Genomic DNA, 15408 nt, shown 5'->3' on the forward strand with positions numbered 1-15408 from the left:
GCCCTCGAGGCTGCTGGATACCGACCACCTGGCACCGGCTTTTTGACAACACTCTAAAGGTAAATTTAAAATCATAAGTTAAAACAGACGAAAAAAATAATGCACGATACAAATAATACATGACTGGACTTTGTCCTGTTCAAATACCAAATGTCAAAACGATGGTTTTGCCGTTGTACATGATAGGCGAATACATTTGTCATTTTGTATTATTTATCCTGATCATCTCTCCTGTCAAAACCTAGTAATTATCCTTCATACACATTGCATACATGATGTATTGGAACAGTGGTGTCATATCTACTAATTGCTATGGCATTGATCTTTCGCGCAAGGCATTGTCCCGACAACTGACCAACAGCGTAAATAATTTGCATCGATCGCCACCTTCCCTGGAAGCCACGCACACGCACTGGTCACTCAGAGTGCCTGTGCGGGCCCTGCGGTCCGCAGTAACTGTAGGCGCACCGGTGTGAGGGACGCTGTGAGACGCTGCTGAGAGCTCCTCCAGAGCGGTCTAAAGATGGCGCGTGGAAGACCAGTGTCGGATCCATCCTCCCCGACCGTTCCAGTCCTGCTGGCCGTGCTGCTGACCGTGTTACAGCTACCCGAGGTCAGCGCCCAGCAGGTCGTGGCGCGCGGCTTCCACCCGGACAGTCCGCCAGACATGGTTGCCTCCGGGTCGGTGATCGAGACCCTCTCTGTCGCCGGCCCGGGCGAGTGCGCCGCGCGAGCGCTCTACCGAAACGCACTCGGCTTCAACCTGCAGCGCGCGCCGGGGCCGGACGGCAAGCGCTCCTGCCAGCCGACCAACGTCATCACCGGCTGCTTCAGCGTCAACCTGGTGGAGCGCGCCGGCTGGGACTACTACCAGGTGGGGCGGCAGGGCCAGGGCCAGCGGGTGCCGCACCGCAGCTACGGCCACACCCTCACCGCCTACGTGTCGGCGCCGGCCAGCTACCCGGCAGAGGTGTCCGCCGACCCCGACTACCGCTGGGGACTGGACTGCAACGGACCGACGACCGTGGCCGAGCGCCAGTGCAGCCGCTACATCCTCACCGGCATCCAGAACGCCGAGACGACCGTCAACGACCTGGACTACGTCCGCTGCTACATGTGAGTCGAGTCCCTATCTATATATTTATGCCATGCGTCTGCTGTTCTCCCTAGACCAGCCCCGACATTGCCGCTCTCAGACCGGCCCGGGCGACCCTGAAGCTACCCCTCTTTATCCCAGACATGTCTCTCGCCCTCCCTCAGCTCACCCCTGACCCTCCGCAGACCAACCGTGCACAATCCCTTCACACCAGTCCTCACATGTATACCTCCTCAGACCAGCCCTCCAGGACGTTGCCTCCTCCCTCCCAGACCAGGTTTGATTACCCCTCGACCAGACCTGACTCTGCCCCGCGCTCGCATACTACCCCTGACGCGTTCCTGTCTCCGCCGCAGGTACGGCACCGAGTTCCGCGTCTCCCAGGAGGTGGCCGCCGTGGTGCCCGTGGAGCTGGACGCCGACACCACCCAGCGGCTCTGCCCGCCGAACCACGTGGTGACCGCTCTCGCCGACCCGGACAGCGCCTGGTTCACCACCACCGACTTCATGAAGTGCAACCTGCTGATGGCCAACTGGCGCGTCAACTACGACAACTGCTTTACCCAGGACCCGCGCAGCTCCGGCGCCGGCCGCACCGGCTGGAGCGACAACTGGAACATCGACACGCCCTACAACCTGGTGTACGGCGTGGTGGGCATCTGGCGCTCCGGCCTGCTCTTCACCGGATTCAAGGCGTGCCGCATGTACCGCGTCGCCTAGGGGGCCGCTGAAGGGCTCCACGGGAGCGATATGGTCAGCTTCATGCCGATCAGTTGACAACTGCGCCCGTGTTTTTCTCGGGGAAGAGTGTAAGTTAATCTAGACTTCAACAGTAGAGTTATAGGATCTCAAACAGTTAGAAGTGCTTACCTAGTTGCACGTCATTGTAAGCCGTATGTCGCTGCATATTCTTGACTGGGACAAGGCTGTCCATTGTATCAGTTCAAGTTTTTTCCAATCAATTGAATTGCGATGATCATTATTACAAATAAGCATTTGGTTTGTTTCATTATCCCATTCGAAATTAACAGGCAGGCATACATTAAAAATAAAAAAACTACGACCCGACAACAAACCGTTGTTCTTATATTTTCCAATAGCACTCGCAGAACAAGCCCGACCTAGTTTTCATGTTGACGACTTTCGCCCTGGGACCAGTGTCTTATCCTACATTGGTCAAAGACATCATCTATGATTTATTGATGAACAGTTGACCCCAACTTACAAGCGCAGCGTAGGTACAAAGCCACCTGCGTTCGGCATGTACGCACATCGGACACATATTTCTCACAACTGTGCATACATGCCGTCATGCATATTCTATATAATACAAGCTACATAAAAGGCGAATAAAACGAGTTGGTATGATAATAAGCACACTCCGAACAAAAGAAAACTCGCAAGATAAATTCAGCAAAGCGTTGTAGCATGGAGACGTGTTCGTTCGGCTGCAAACTGATGTCCATCAACTGAACGTTTTTGCAAGCTGAATGGGTACGTTCGTTTGGTACCGCGGTACCATGATGCATCACCGCGGTGATGCATCATGGCCCACTATCTATCCGAGCAGATATTCACTTGAACCATTCCCACCATGACGGCCACGTCGGTCGTATGTTTTTTGTCGTATGTGGTAGCTAATACGTGGCCCAATGCCTCGATGGCGTGACCCAAATCCGACCTATCCGCGCGAACGGTGTGTTCTGCCCTTCATTCAGCGCCAGAGACGCTGCTAAAGCCGTGTCACATGCGGAGTTCATATCGTATTGTAGTGGTGGCACAGTTTTCATTGTCATTTTGATGTGTTCTGATTTGTCAACTCATGGATTGTTGGCCCTGTAAAACTCGTAATCCAAAACGTACGTGTAACTATTACAATTTACAGGCGTCAGTGTCAGACAAAGCGATAGAAATGTCATCAGTCCTGTATATAAAAAAGACCAGCACATCACATTCACCATACTTGATGTGATACACTGATCCGGGCTGATCCGAGCTGATCCGAGATCATTCACCATACAATAATGCACTGATGCGGGCTGACAGTCACCCCTTAGCAGTCAAACGGGAGAAGATGCTTCAGCAAATAATAATAAATAACAATAGATACAGGAATAACCGTTTGTTGGGACGGATGGCCTGTCTCATCCTCGCTCTCCTGTCAAAACAGCATGGACCCGGTCACTCGGTGGCGCATCACTCGGAAGTCGACTCAACACAATGTCTCCCCGTTCCCACCCTACCTTTGTATTGGACACCTCTGTAATAATCTAAATAAAAAGAAAGGGAAAAATGACTAAAGAAAGGTGAAATAATGGCGTTAGAAATGATATGATTGTTGCTAACTTACGTTATCTATAAAAACATCTGCTAGGTATTTCCGATTTTGGCCCTATCTCCGTCAAAAGAAAAATGATTTGTTGGATGGTTGCTACTAACTATTTATATACACTGTGGTTGCAACATGAACTCAGCTTGAATGTCTTGATACCAAAGGCCTTTCGATTTTGTAACAGACCATCTTTTACTCTTCTGTTGGCTCAATTTCGTCCCCATTGACCGTGTTGGGTAAGCTCTGTGACCGGGCCTCGCTCCCGTCTCCCGACCACCTATCCGGCGTCATATGGCCGCTCGGGTTCACATTGGCATTGCTGCACTGTCCGTGGGGTCACCGGGTCGCCTTCACCGCCTCTCACTCTGATACATTGGCACTCTCCGGGCAGCGCTGGCAGACTGACAGCGCTCGTAGTCTCCCTGGCAGCGTTGGCAGTCTCCCTGGCAGCACTCGTAGTCTCCCGGACAGTTATGGCTGGCAGCTTCTAGACAGTGCGGCAGTCTCCCCGGCAGCCTCTCAGCAGTCTCTCGGCAGTCTCCCGTCCAGTCTCTCAGCAGTCTCCCCAGTCTCTGAGCAGTCTCCCGAGTCTCTCTCAGTCAGCGCTGCCGGCCCAGGTGATCTGCCGAGCGGAACGGCGAACCGCTGACCGGCCGGTCACGCGCGCGATCAACCGTGAACGCTGCCCGAGCACCCCGCCGAACGATCCGTGATTAATGCGCACTTTATTGGGGATTGCATGCTGAGATTTTACGGTACTTTTGTTGGCTGACTTCTAATATCTGTCACGGTTTGTTAGGCTGAGTAAAAGTTACGTTTTTATTTACAAACTTTCGCAATTCGATTAAGAGCCAATGAGACTTCATCTGAATTCTGAACCGTAACTATGTTTTCATTCACTAATTGTTACAGAACTTTAATTGATTGCTGAGTATCGAATCATAACCGGTAGCAGCTCGAATATAAAGCATAGAAAATAACGATGGTTTTAAAACGCGAATAGCTACTGTGAACATTATACGAGGAAGGAAATCACGTATTCGTGAACAAATACTCGTAGGTATAATAAATACAATAAAAATGTGAAAGTTTACAGTAGAGCTGCATGGGAAGTGGGAGACACACTTCGGACACGTAAATATATTCATTGGCTTTTTCCACAGGAGTTGCGAAAATGCAATCGCTGTTCCCATTCTTCACACTTCATTGCTAATCACATTGCAAATGTTAGGATCGTATGTACCGTTACCCTCCCGAAAACCTTGACTCAAGCCCCGCTATGTGTGGGCTACACCGCTGTGATCACTGATTAAGAGGGGTTCCGTTCTCAATACATGATGTCAACATGGCTTTTGCACAGACTTGGATTTAATAATATCCAAAGTAAAGAGAGCCGTCATGATGATCATTGTCTCAGCGGGTATGCATGCAGTGACATTTGAAGGATTATCAAACGACAGTGTTAGCTCTAAGCCGCCACAATGGCATGGTAAAAGCGTTTCATTATCCATACCAACACGGAGCACATATTGCACGGTTTTTCCTTCACTTCTCTGCAAAATTATTTATAACGCAAATGACACCTTCTCCTCCGGGCCACAGCTGTCGTCCCCGAACACACATCCTTGACACCTGGAAAACACGAAAAAATGGCGTCAAGAGGCGTTAACGTAAATTCATTTCAGTTAAACTTAAGTACTATTTATGTCTTTTTGTCTTACTAACGTTTGTGAGGCTGAAAATCCAGTAAGTTCACGGTAGTAATTTCCAACTGAACGCATATATTTTATATTCAGCTAGAACGTTTCTTTGAATGTTTTCAAAGAAAACATTAGAACGTTTGCATGCTTTCTTATTTGATTTAGAAAGGCCCAGCCAATGTTCATTTCGAGCTGCTTTAGTATTTCATTCGCTGAGAATTTATCTTGCATTAACCCCAAAATATAGTTAAGTCCGTTGCCAGGTTTAGTCAGCATAAATCCACTGGCGGATCCAGGGGGGGCCACCGGGGCCATGGCCCCCCCAAAAGCCTGAGAGGGGGGGCCAACATATCTTTTGGCCCCCCCCCAAAACGCTTGGAGAAAAATTAATGGGAGAAGGTTGCGTAGTAGATACCTACTAGAATCAGCAGCGTGATTCAATAGCGTAGAGAAAGTCAGGGGCGCGGGAACTACTTTCAGACTGGGGGAGCACACCATAATAGAGATCAACCTAGGGTCCCCCCAAATCTAGTTTTCTCACCGGTTTTAGGCCACTTATTTTTCATCCCTTGGCTTTTTCAACAAAAAAAAAGAAACAGTTGCAAAAAAGGACGGTATTCCGTCTGAAAGTTGTGGGGGCACCGCCCCCACTGGCGGATCCAGGGGGGCCACCGGGGCCATGGCCCCCCAAAAGCCTGAAAGAGGGGGCCAACATATCTTTTGGCCCCCCAAAACGCTTGAAGAAAAATTAATGTGAGAAGGTTGCGTAGTAGATACTAGAATCAGCAGCGTGATTCAATAGCGTAGAGAAAGTCAGGGGCGCGGGAACTACTTTCAGACTGGGGGAGCACACCATAATAGAGATCAACCTAGGGTCCCCCCAAATCTAGTTTTCTCACCGGTTTTAGGCCACTTATTTTTCATCCCTTGGCTTTTTCAACAACAAAAAAGAAAACAATTGCAAAAAAGGACGGTATTCCGTTTGAAAGTTGTGGGGGCACCGCCCCCACTGGCAGATTCAAGGGGGCCACCGGGGCCATGGGCCCAAAAAGCCTGAAAGAGGGGGCCAACATATCTTTTGGCCCCCCAAAACGCTCGAAGAAAAATTAATGTGAGAAGGTTGTGTAGTAGATACTTACTAGAATCAGCAGCGTGATTCAATAGCGTAGAGAAACCCAGGGGCGCGGGAACTACTTTTAGACGGGGGGGGGGGGGAGGTCACACCATGATAGAGATCAACCTAGGATCCCCCAAATATAGTTTTCTCGCCGGTTTTAGGCCACTTATTTTTCATCCCTTGGCTTTTTCAACAAAAAAAGAAAACATTTGCAAAAAGGAGCGGTATTCTGTCTGAAAGTTGTGGGGGCACCGCCCGCACGGCCCCAGAGTTGGGGGGGGGGGGGGCAAGCTGCCACCACTGCCCCCTCCCCCCGGTTCCCGCGCCTATGGAGAAACTACCGGGTTTACTAGCTTCCTTCATAAAGTGTCGTCATGTCTTATCGTCACCCGAGAAGGTCTTATTGCATAAATATCGATTGAGCTGTCAAGTTAACAAACTTGCTGTGGCAGCCTGACCTGACATGACCCGGCAACTTTTCATTCACGGAATATGCGCAATAAATTTTTTAGGAAAACTCACTGAGTTTTCGTTGAAAAAAAAACTTGTTTTGTTTCGTAATTGTACAAGAAGCATATGAGGGACCTTTTTGTCCCTTCCTGCGAAACGGTAAAAGACTTATTTCGGTCACAGCTCAGGCCAATCTCTAAGGGTCAGTCGGGTCACTTATTTCTTAAAAGGGTCCTTACGGCATCCAAGGACCAATTCCGGCTTTTGAGTGCGCCACATCAGCATTTGATGCTACGACAGATGTCGAAATCTGAATATATGTTACAGGCCGTATGAAAATTCGGTCCGTTTGCAAACGGCCTGGCCCAGTCAGGCCATATGAAACTACCTGAAAACACCGGCCGTTTGCAAACTATGACCTGAAATATCAGACCGTTTGAAAACGACCTAGTTAGTTTCGGCCTAGCGGATCCAGGGGGGCCACGGGGTCATGCCCCCAAGCCTGAAAGGGGAACAACATATATTTTTTGTCCCCAAAAACACTTAACCCGCGCCCAGATGGGGTCTGCCGAGCAACGCGGTCTGATGGGGGGGGGGGGCCATTTTGGCCCCCCCCCTCAGATCTCGAGAACCACGCAACATAGCGACAAGCGGTAAACGGTGTTGGATAGCCCCAACGGGGAACTACCTTGTGACCCAATTTCATTGACCTCGGTCAAACCGATGACGTCACAGGTCAGGTCAAAGGTCGAATTTTCACCGTTTACAGGCATTTCAAGAAATGCGTTGTAAAATCGTGTAAAATGCATTTCATTGAAAATCATCGATGGGGAAATGTTCTTCAAACACATATTTTGCTATTTGAGGTCACTGATACCAGGTCAGGTCACAGAGGTCAGGTCACTGGGGGGTCACAATATGAAAGTGTCGTGTGATACATGTTTTATGGTCCATTTTACATGACAAATGCGATTATGTGGGTCAGACAGACTTTAGGGCCAGCTTAGGTCACGTTTTGGTCAAGGTCAGGTCAAGGTCAGGTCAAGGTCAGGTCAAATTAGGTCAAATTTCAAAGTTGATATTTTTGCATAAAATGGGTATCGATTCGATGCAGCTCGTCACGGGGAGTTCAATGGTGGTCTCCGTTTTGCGCTACGAGGTCTAGAATTGCTAAAAATTGAGTTCAAAAATTTGACGTCATCAATTTTTAACAGTTTTTTCGCTATAACTTGGCCAAAAAAAGAGGTATCGATCTAAAATTTGGTATGTATATCGAAGAGCGCAGGGACTATCACATATATTCCGGTTTTTTCGAAATTCGAATTTTTTTTGGAAATTTTTTGAGTTTTTCTAAAAAAAATCAATTTTTTTGATTTTTGGGGGTCAAAATCCAAAAATTTCGAAAATCCGAGATAGCAGTTTTGTAGCCCCGTCTTTTGTCTACACAACCACATAAAGAACTTTAAAATTGCTTGTTAACTGTAGAATTGGTGAGCGTTTCAAGATGTCATGTTTATTGCTCATTTTTACTCGAACATGACCTCAGTTTGACCTCAATAACTCCTGACCTGAGGTGACCTGTGACTTGAAATTTTGTGTGAAGGTGTCAAATTGATGTCCGGTAAGGTACCCAAAATTTGGCGGCGCTGCGCGCCGCCGTTTTCTCGCTATTTAAGAAAAACCACAGGGGGGGGGGGCAAAATGGCCCCCCCCCATCAGGGCGCGGGTTAAGAAAAATGAATGTGAGAAGGGCGTAGTAGGTAGAGAGAAAATACCGTATCATTAAAAATCTGTGAGCTTGATAAAAGTGTTGGTCTTGTCTTCACCCAAGAAGTTCTTATTGCACACTTTAACCATGGATGAAAGAACCTTCATCCCCAGGTTCTCCTTCATCCATGCTTTAACTCTCGATCGACGTGTGAAGTTATCGTGTAAGGTATCATGAAGCCGATCGCGACGAAACTTTAGTACCCTCATGGTGACAAAGTCTGAAAATTTTATGACCCTGACCCAAGTGAACTTTGACTTGTGGCCTATTTCTCGAGACTATCCGTGCGTTCGGAGAGCATGGAATATTCACCGTCCCCGGGAATATTCCCCGTGCCGCGCGTTCGGAGGCGTATCATCTCTCTGAACGGCTAATCTCCGGAAATATTCCGCGCGCATGGAATATTCAACGGATTCCACGTGGAATGTGCCTCTCCGAACGCACCATATGTTTGGCCATGTTGGAGGCCATGTTTGGCCGGAATAGCGATTCGGCGTATGTCGGCTCACATTATCCGCGCTTTTATAGTTTTTTCGTGGTTTAAAACGCTCAAACATGTGATATGATGTTGCTCCCACGCATTAGGGCGGATGCCAATGCCACCTTACGGTCAAGTCAGGTCATTGACCTTTGATGACCTCGGTGCACTTTTCCGAGTTTAGCATGTTTCTAGGATAGTTTCGTTTAGCTGATTTTGAATTTAGCATTTTGCAGCCATTTGAACATTTACGAAGTAGTTTTGATGCCTTCGTATCATGTTACGTAGCTGCCAGTGGTAGTGGACACCTGCTATACGGACGCCCATAAGTACCCCTACTGGTTGATCTGACCTGACCTGCCCCGACATGGCCTAAACGCATGAAGACATTATCTATGATCCAAACTAACATGAAATTTGTGATCAGCACAAAAAAACGTATTTCAGCCTTACTTTAGGAGGTTCTGACAGGTCCTGATTTTCCCGTCTTTTGGGTCTGTGACCTGACCTGGGCGGTGTTTCACGGCACGCTGCCAGCCGCTGCCAGCGCTGATGGCACTTTTGGTTTCAATGGAGACATCAACAAGCCTATACCCACAACACTACCGAAGGCTGACCTTAGCTCGCGGAATGCGCTGTCAGCGGCTGTCAGCACGACCGTGAAACACCGCCCTGGAAGGTCAACCAATGACCAAGGACCTTAAAATCGGGTATCATCGGCTTCGTCTCGTCACTCACGGGCAACACGCCTGTTTTTTCCGCGAGCTCTAGCTTAATCAGGGGCCGAAGAACGGCAGGGGGTCCAACCGACACCTCCCAGCCCGCGGAGGCTGCGCCACGCACCGACCCGGAGCGGGCTAATTGGTCGACAAAAGCAATTTGAAGTGTTTTCAAAGTAATATTTAGGCTCGGGTTGGGTGGGCTACCATTTGTATATTTTTTTATTTTTAGTTTAAAAAAAAATATCGTTTCAGGGCTGTGACGAAAAAATAAGTGGCCTAAATCCGATGAGAAAACAGGATTTGGGGGTACCCTAGGTTTGGTTACTTGCAGGAGTTGGCCCCCCCCCAAAAACGCAAGTCTGGATCCGCCAGTGCATAAATCGGTCCTTGAAACCGATCATACGCGTGAGCTTCCTATAAGACTTCAAGACAAAAAACAACTTGGCCATATTTTTCGAACATCTGTCGTGTGTAGACATCTACTTAAGCTATCTGTCCACGTCCCTTGTCATCACAATGGCAACTCACATGACGTCGACGTAGGCAGTTTTGGCCATCTCCTGGAGGACGGAGTCCTTATCGGGGTAGTCGGTCTGGAAGATGTGGCGGTCCAGCACCTCGACCACCGAGGGCGCCCTCCGGTTCACCAGCAGCTCACCCTCCGTCGAGCCCGTGCACACCGTCGCCTGCATAGGACGGGATAATGTCGGGACTAGCGACTTATCCGACACAGACTAAAGGAGGTTATGCGACTAAACGTGTTTCTTTTTACATTTATTGCCCAATTTTTCCTCACCACTGCCCGTTTATTTCCAAGCTGAGTGCTTATACCAGTCCCGTCCGGTTCCAGTTGCAGTTCATTATCGTGCCGATCTGTTGCCTTCCAGGCTCCAGCTCGCTATCAGCTCTGCCCGTTTTCTTACCTAAGTTTTTACTGGTCTCGTCCGTTCGTACCAGCTTCTCTGGTTCCTCCGTCCTCAGTTCCTTGTTGGAGTTGGCTATTCCTTTCCCGAGAGTGAGTCTGCTCATTGTCAGTTCTTACCGATGTTTTCGTCGTTTTTCCTCCCACAGTTTCTCACCAGTCACGTTTGTCGATAGTTCAGTTATGTCTGTTCCTTTCTCGAGAGTAAGCCATGCAGTTCCTTATCAGGTCTTCCCGTTTATCCGTCTATCTTACCATCCACGTCTCAAGAAGAAACGACGCAGTCCCTAACCAGTCTCTTTCGTTCCTCTTAGTTCCCATTCTACCCGATCCTTCCTCAGTTTCTTACCAGTGCGATGGCTGCGAGGCCGACCAGAGTGACGCGGAGGTATCCCGTAGCCATGGTGTTGCCTGTCGGATGGTCTGTTTCGTAGTGACGGACAGACGGACGGTCACCGTCAGCCCTGCGCTGCCAAACGGCCCGATAATATCGGACCGTCATTAGAGTAATGAGTGTCGCCGGTGCCTCCAGCTGGTCCCACATGTGATGGGAGCGGCACAGCTGTGCGACGGAGGGGCTTCGTGATCGCCAGCACCTCGCCAGCAGGGGTGGACACCGGACATAGCCGAGGACCGATGGCCGAGCTGTCTCAGTCAGCTGTTTCATGTTTGCTCACTTTGCAGGATAGGTGCGATAGGTGTCTACTTAATATCGTATCTAATAGGTACCTACACGTCTGATGCTTTCTTACCTACCTTCGGCTACAAGTCACTTAGGTTTCTTTCAGTTGCTGTGTAGAAAGAAACTGTATTTTTACATTTAACCCATTAGATACGCTTGGCAGCTTTTGCTGCCACAGGACAAAATAGCGCCGCATTCCTAAACGTTGCGGTGAACTTTCAAACTTCTCACCCGTATGGAAGACCAAAACAATGCACGTCATGTGCGCTCCGAATTATTGATCGAGAAAGCGAACGTGCTGAGAAATAAACAATTTATCGCGGGGGTGCAAGGGGCGCGCGATTGCGGTCGTGCGGCGGACACCAAAAAAGTCAGTTGCGAAGGTGGTGTGAATAAATGTTACCTTTTTATTATTGATTATTGTAAAGAAATGTGTGATTATCAATGGGAAGAGCTTAGGTGCGACATCAATTTCTCTAAGCATCGCCAATCGTGCGTTATATTTAAGTGGCAGCAAAAGCTGCCAACCGTATCTTACGTAGTCAAAAATGGAGCAGTTACGTCCTTTTTGCTATGCCATTCGTGAGTGAGCAACAATGTCTGGCTTTATGGCTCATAGTGTAATGCCCCATTTCTTTGCCTTTCCAAAAATGGTCATTACCGGGGTTTCTGCTATTTATTCTTGTCTGCAGAGTATTGCATACCAACGCACTACCAGGCGTGTAATGTATTCCGCCATTGCTGAAGCAGGGACGTTGAACGGAGTGGTGCGGACAAACTGTCATCAGAGGCTCCATCCCTCAAGGGGCGCGCCGTCGCCTAAGGGAAGGTGGTGCCGTGGCTCTATAGATGAACGGGAAGAGGGGCGCCTGCTAGGCCTGTTGGGGCGCCTTTGAGGCCTAACTATGGGGTCGCCCCGCCCCCCGCCCCGCTCCCGCCCCCATGCAAAAGAGGGGCGCCTACGAAGGTCATGGCCATAATGGCGCATCTGCACGAAAGAGGGGCGCCTGCATGCCGAAGAGGGGCGCCTATGAAGCCCAATGGGGCCCCTCTACGAGAAAGAGGGACACCTGTAAGGTCATAGGGGTGCATGTAATGTCCATAGGGCACCTTTATGCGAAAGAGGGGCGCATTGCATATGAAAAAGAGGCGCATTGCACAAGAAAGAGGGGCGCCTCTGAGACATATAGGGGCGCCTTTGATGACCAAATGGGCGCTTACATGGGAAAGAGGGGTGCCTATTAAGATTAAAGGGACGTCCTCCATGTGAAAAAGGGGCGCGTGGGACTTGAGCGCCCTTCCGAGCTGTCCGTGGTCGCCGGAAAGTTTGTATATGTCCAGCTCCTGCTGCACTATCCTCCAAAATAATTCGATTGGATTTAGGCCAGGACTGTTCCTAGCCAAGTGTCCTTCCCCCAGATATCGGACAGCCGGTCCTGGCACCACCTAGTTCCGGAAGATCGATGAGATGGGGTACCGTCCAGCATGAAAATGCTGTCCGACCTGCGGGACACCATGCGCCGTTGGAGCACGGGGTAGTGGACTTTATAATGCCAAATGCACGCTTTTCAGTATGTTTTCTAGGTAGTAGTCGGGATCGACTCCGTCTTTTGCTAGATCACGTCCAGCTGGTTCAGCTCAGGCCCTGCTAGGACATCGTGATCGTTCGACATACCATTGCGGCGAGAATTTTTCGCAGAAGTCTGTCGGAACTTGGGCCGCGTTTTCAGCCCATGCTCGTTTTGGGGGTCTGTGTGGTGAATCCATTGAAACGGAGACTCGTCGCCGAACTAGACCCGCTTCTACATACCTACTCCGTTTCCACTCTTCTACCGGCCAGATTCTCCGTTTCGTGCAAATCTGAGGGCTCTGGGCTTGCTGATTTTCGTTATTTTGGCCGCACCAATAGTCAAGCGCCTTCAGTCCAAGGGCATTCCTCCCTTATCAATGGACAACATTATCCGAGTGATCATTATGAATAAGACTTCAGATTCTCCGCAGAACGGTCAGACTTCCCAGGTGCTTTCTTCATGACGATCTTGGCGACGGTTGAGACGCAGGAGGACCATGCTGATTGGGGCTATGCGTGACGCTACTTGTCCATAAACTTCTTCCACCAGCGCTTGTTGGTGAAAACGGGGGCTTAGAAGTGTGAGGCAGCGTCCTTCCATGTGTTGCCACTTGCCAGCTTGGAGCATGCCAACAGCGCAACTACGAACCTCTCAACTGTAAAGCTAAACCTTCATGCTTAGACGTTCAGTAAATGCGCCGTTCAATGGTTAAACAATTACCCATGCCAGTGACCCCCATTGGTAAAGGTCAGCTTTTCAGATAATCTCCGCTTCAGAGAAAGACTCAGGGACACAATTCGTTGAAAGGAACGCGATATTTAGGAGCACATTGGAAACACGCCAAGTTGCTTTAAATAAACGGTCGACGGAAGTCATCAAAACCTTCGTCGCATCCTATATAAGATTTTGTGGGGAGGGGAAGCACGTGTGAGCTGAAATAATCAGTAGCGGCGGAACACCTTCAATTAAGGGGGGGGGGGCACTGCCGACTTTTGGTCCCATTCTTTCCATGCAACGCCCATAGGGCTAATGTTAAAATGCCAAAATCAAAGGGGGGCACGGTGCCCCGGTGCCCTCCCCGTTCCGCCGCCTATGGAAATAATGAGAGAAAGAACATGATCTCTCAGAACGAACTGAACTGTTAGCTGAGGTCTGGATTTTGAGTTCATTATTCTTGAGAATTATTGGCTACGGTCGTTATTTGCAGGCTACGGTCGAATGGAAATCCGAACAATTACACATATTCAAGATCATATCTGGTACGTTAATAAAAAAGTTCGTGAAAATTGTACATGCACCAACAGGAGACACTCTGTGGCAAAGGTTGTTGGTATCGAAAGATCATTTCCTCGCGGTTTTGATATGTTTGTGCTTTGAAATGTGACAAACCACTCAATTTTTGACTATGTAAGATACGCTTGGCAGCAAAAGCTGCCAGACCGGAAACGTACACTTCCGGTTTCGTGATCTGGCTAAAAATGTCGCGCGCCGGGTCGAGCGCTATACAGGCGAACCCCGGCCGCTCCGCGGTTTTTTAGCATTTTGAGCGGGAAAAACTTCGGTGTGATTGGAATCATGTGTTCTCAGTGTTCTACTACTTGCTCTGCATCTGCATTGAAGTCACCAGACCTGTGAGTGAACTGATCTGGATATTATTCATTGCTTAAAATTTTTGGTACCCGTCACCCGTGCTGCTGTCGTGAAGCCACCAGAAAATTCATCGTAGAGACGCAATCATTGTCAGTTGAAGATTGATGCATTTTTGAAAGACGCATCCAACGGTGTTATTTTTATGCGTCTATCTGCTCTCGCTTGCAAGAAAATCGCCAATATCTGCAGGACTATTTCCTTTCCGACGCGGATGCTTTCAACGACTTCTCCGCCCTCTGCCAACCGTCCTCGGTTGTCATGGCGACCAACCCCTACCGGGACCGGCCGGCGCCTGAGACGCCGGTAGCCGGCTAAACGAACAATGCCGGCCGACCCTTCCCCCCTGCCCCGGCGGCCCGCTCGGCGCGGCCGCCGCGCGGGCTGGCGCGCTCGGCGTGCGAGGGGACATGGGAGCAGCGGACAGCTGACTGCTTCCGGCACTGGGGCCCCGAACGGGTCTCGCCGTGTAGAGTGCCAAACACCGGCCAGCGACCACCGACGGGACGATCACACTGCTGAATCTGCCAGACGTGCATACGACCGGGCACATCTGATGGCGGTGCGTGACCGACTAAGCAACGACACCACTCGTGAAGTAGCCGAGACTATCCGGCGCAGTCTTCCCGCGTATCTCATCCGCTGTCTTAATCGATCACGCCCCCTCAGCCCTGCGGAAGCGGCATGTGGACCCCGCCCCGCATCGAGGACTCTCCAGTCCAGCCGGCCGACCGACCCGCCCAAATTGCTGATCGGCGCCCTAAATATTCAAAGTATCAAACCCAAACTTCAAGAGCTGACCTGCGAACTCGCTCGCCGCAACTACGACGTAATGGTGCTTTCCGAGACCTGGCTACGTCCGTCTACCCCGAAACGCCTCCTGGTCATTCCGGGCTACTCGCTCAGTCGTGTGGACCGCCCAG

General features: G+C 49.8%; 2 protein-coding genes across 2 annotated transcripts; one reads left to right on the forward strand and one right to left on the reverse strand.

The window, feature by feature from the left end:
- The first annotated feature begins 431 nt into the window (after nt 1-431).
- Nucleotides 432-2470, forward strand: LOC122374073. Its single transcript, XM_043352595.1, has 2 exons — nt 432-1116; nt 1453-2470. Exons 1-2 carry the CDS (start codon nt 524-526, stop codon nt 1814-1816), a joined length of 957 nt encoding a protein of 318 aa, XP_043208530.1. The 5' UTR covers nt 432-523; the 3' UTR covers nt 1817-2470.
- Nucleotides 2471-4553: 2083 nt separating this feature from the next.
- Nucleotides 4554-11103, reverse strand: LOC122374075. Its single transcript, XM_043352598.1, has 3 exons — nt 10935-11103; nt 10192-10349; nt 4554-5060 (listed from the first exon to the last, which is right to left on the reverse strand). Exons 1-3 carry the CDS (start codon nt 11085-11087, stop codon nt 4994-4996), a joined length of 378 nt encoding a protein of 125 aa, XP_043208533.1. The 5' UTR covers nt 11088-11103; the 3' UTR covers nt 4554-4993.
- Nucleotides 11104-15408: the final 4305 nt, after the last annotated feature.

Source organism: Amphibalanus amphitrite, unplaced genomic scaffold (assembly GCF_019059575.1).
Source record: "Amphibalanus amphitrite isolate SeventyFive unplaced genomic scaffold, NRLGWU_Aamphi_draft 001598F_arrow, whole genome shotgun sequence".
Lineage (NCBI taxonomy): Eukaryota > Metazoa > Arthropoda > Thecostraca > Balanomorpha > Balanidae > Amphibalanus > Amphibalanus amphitrite.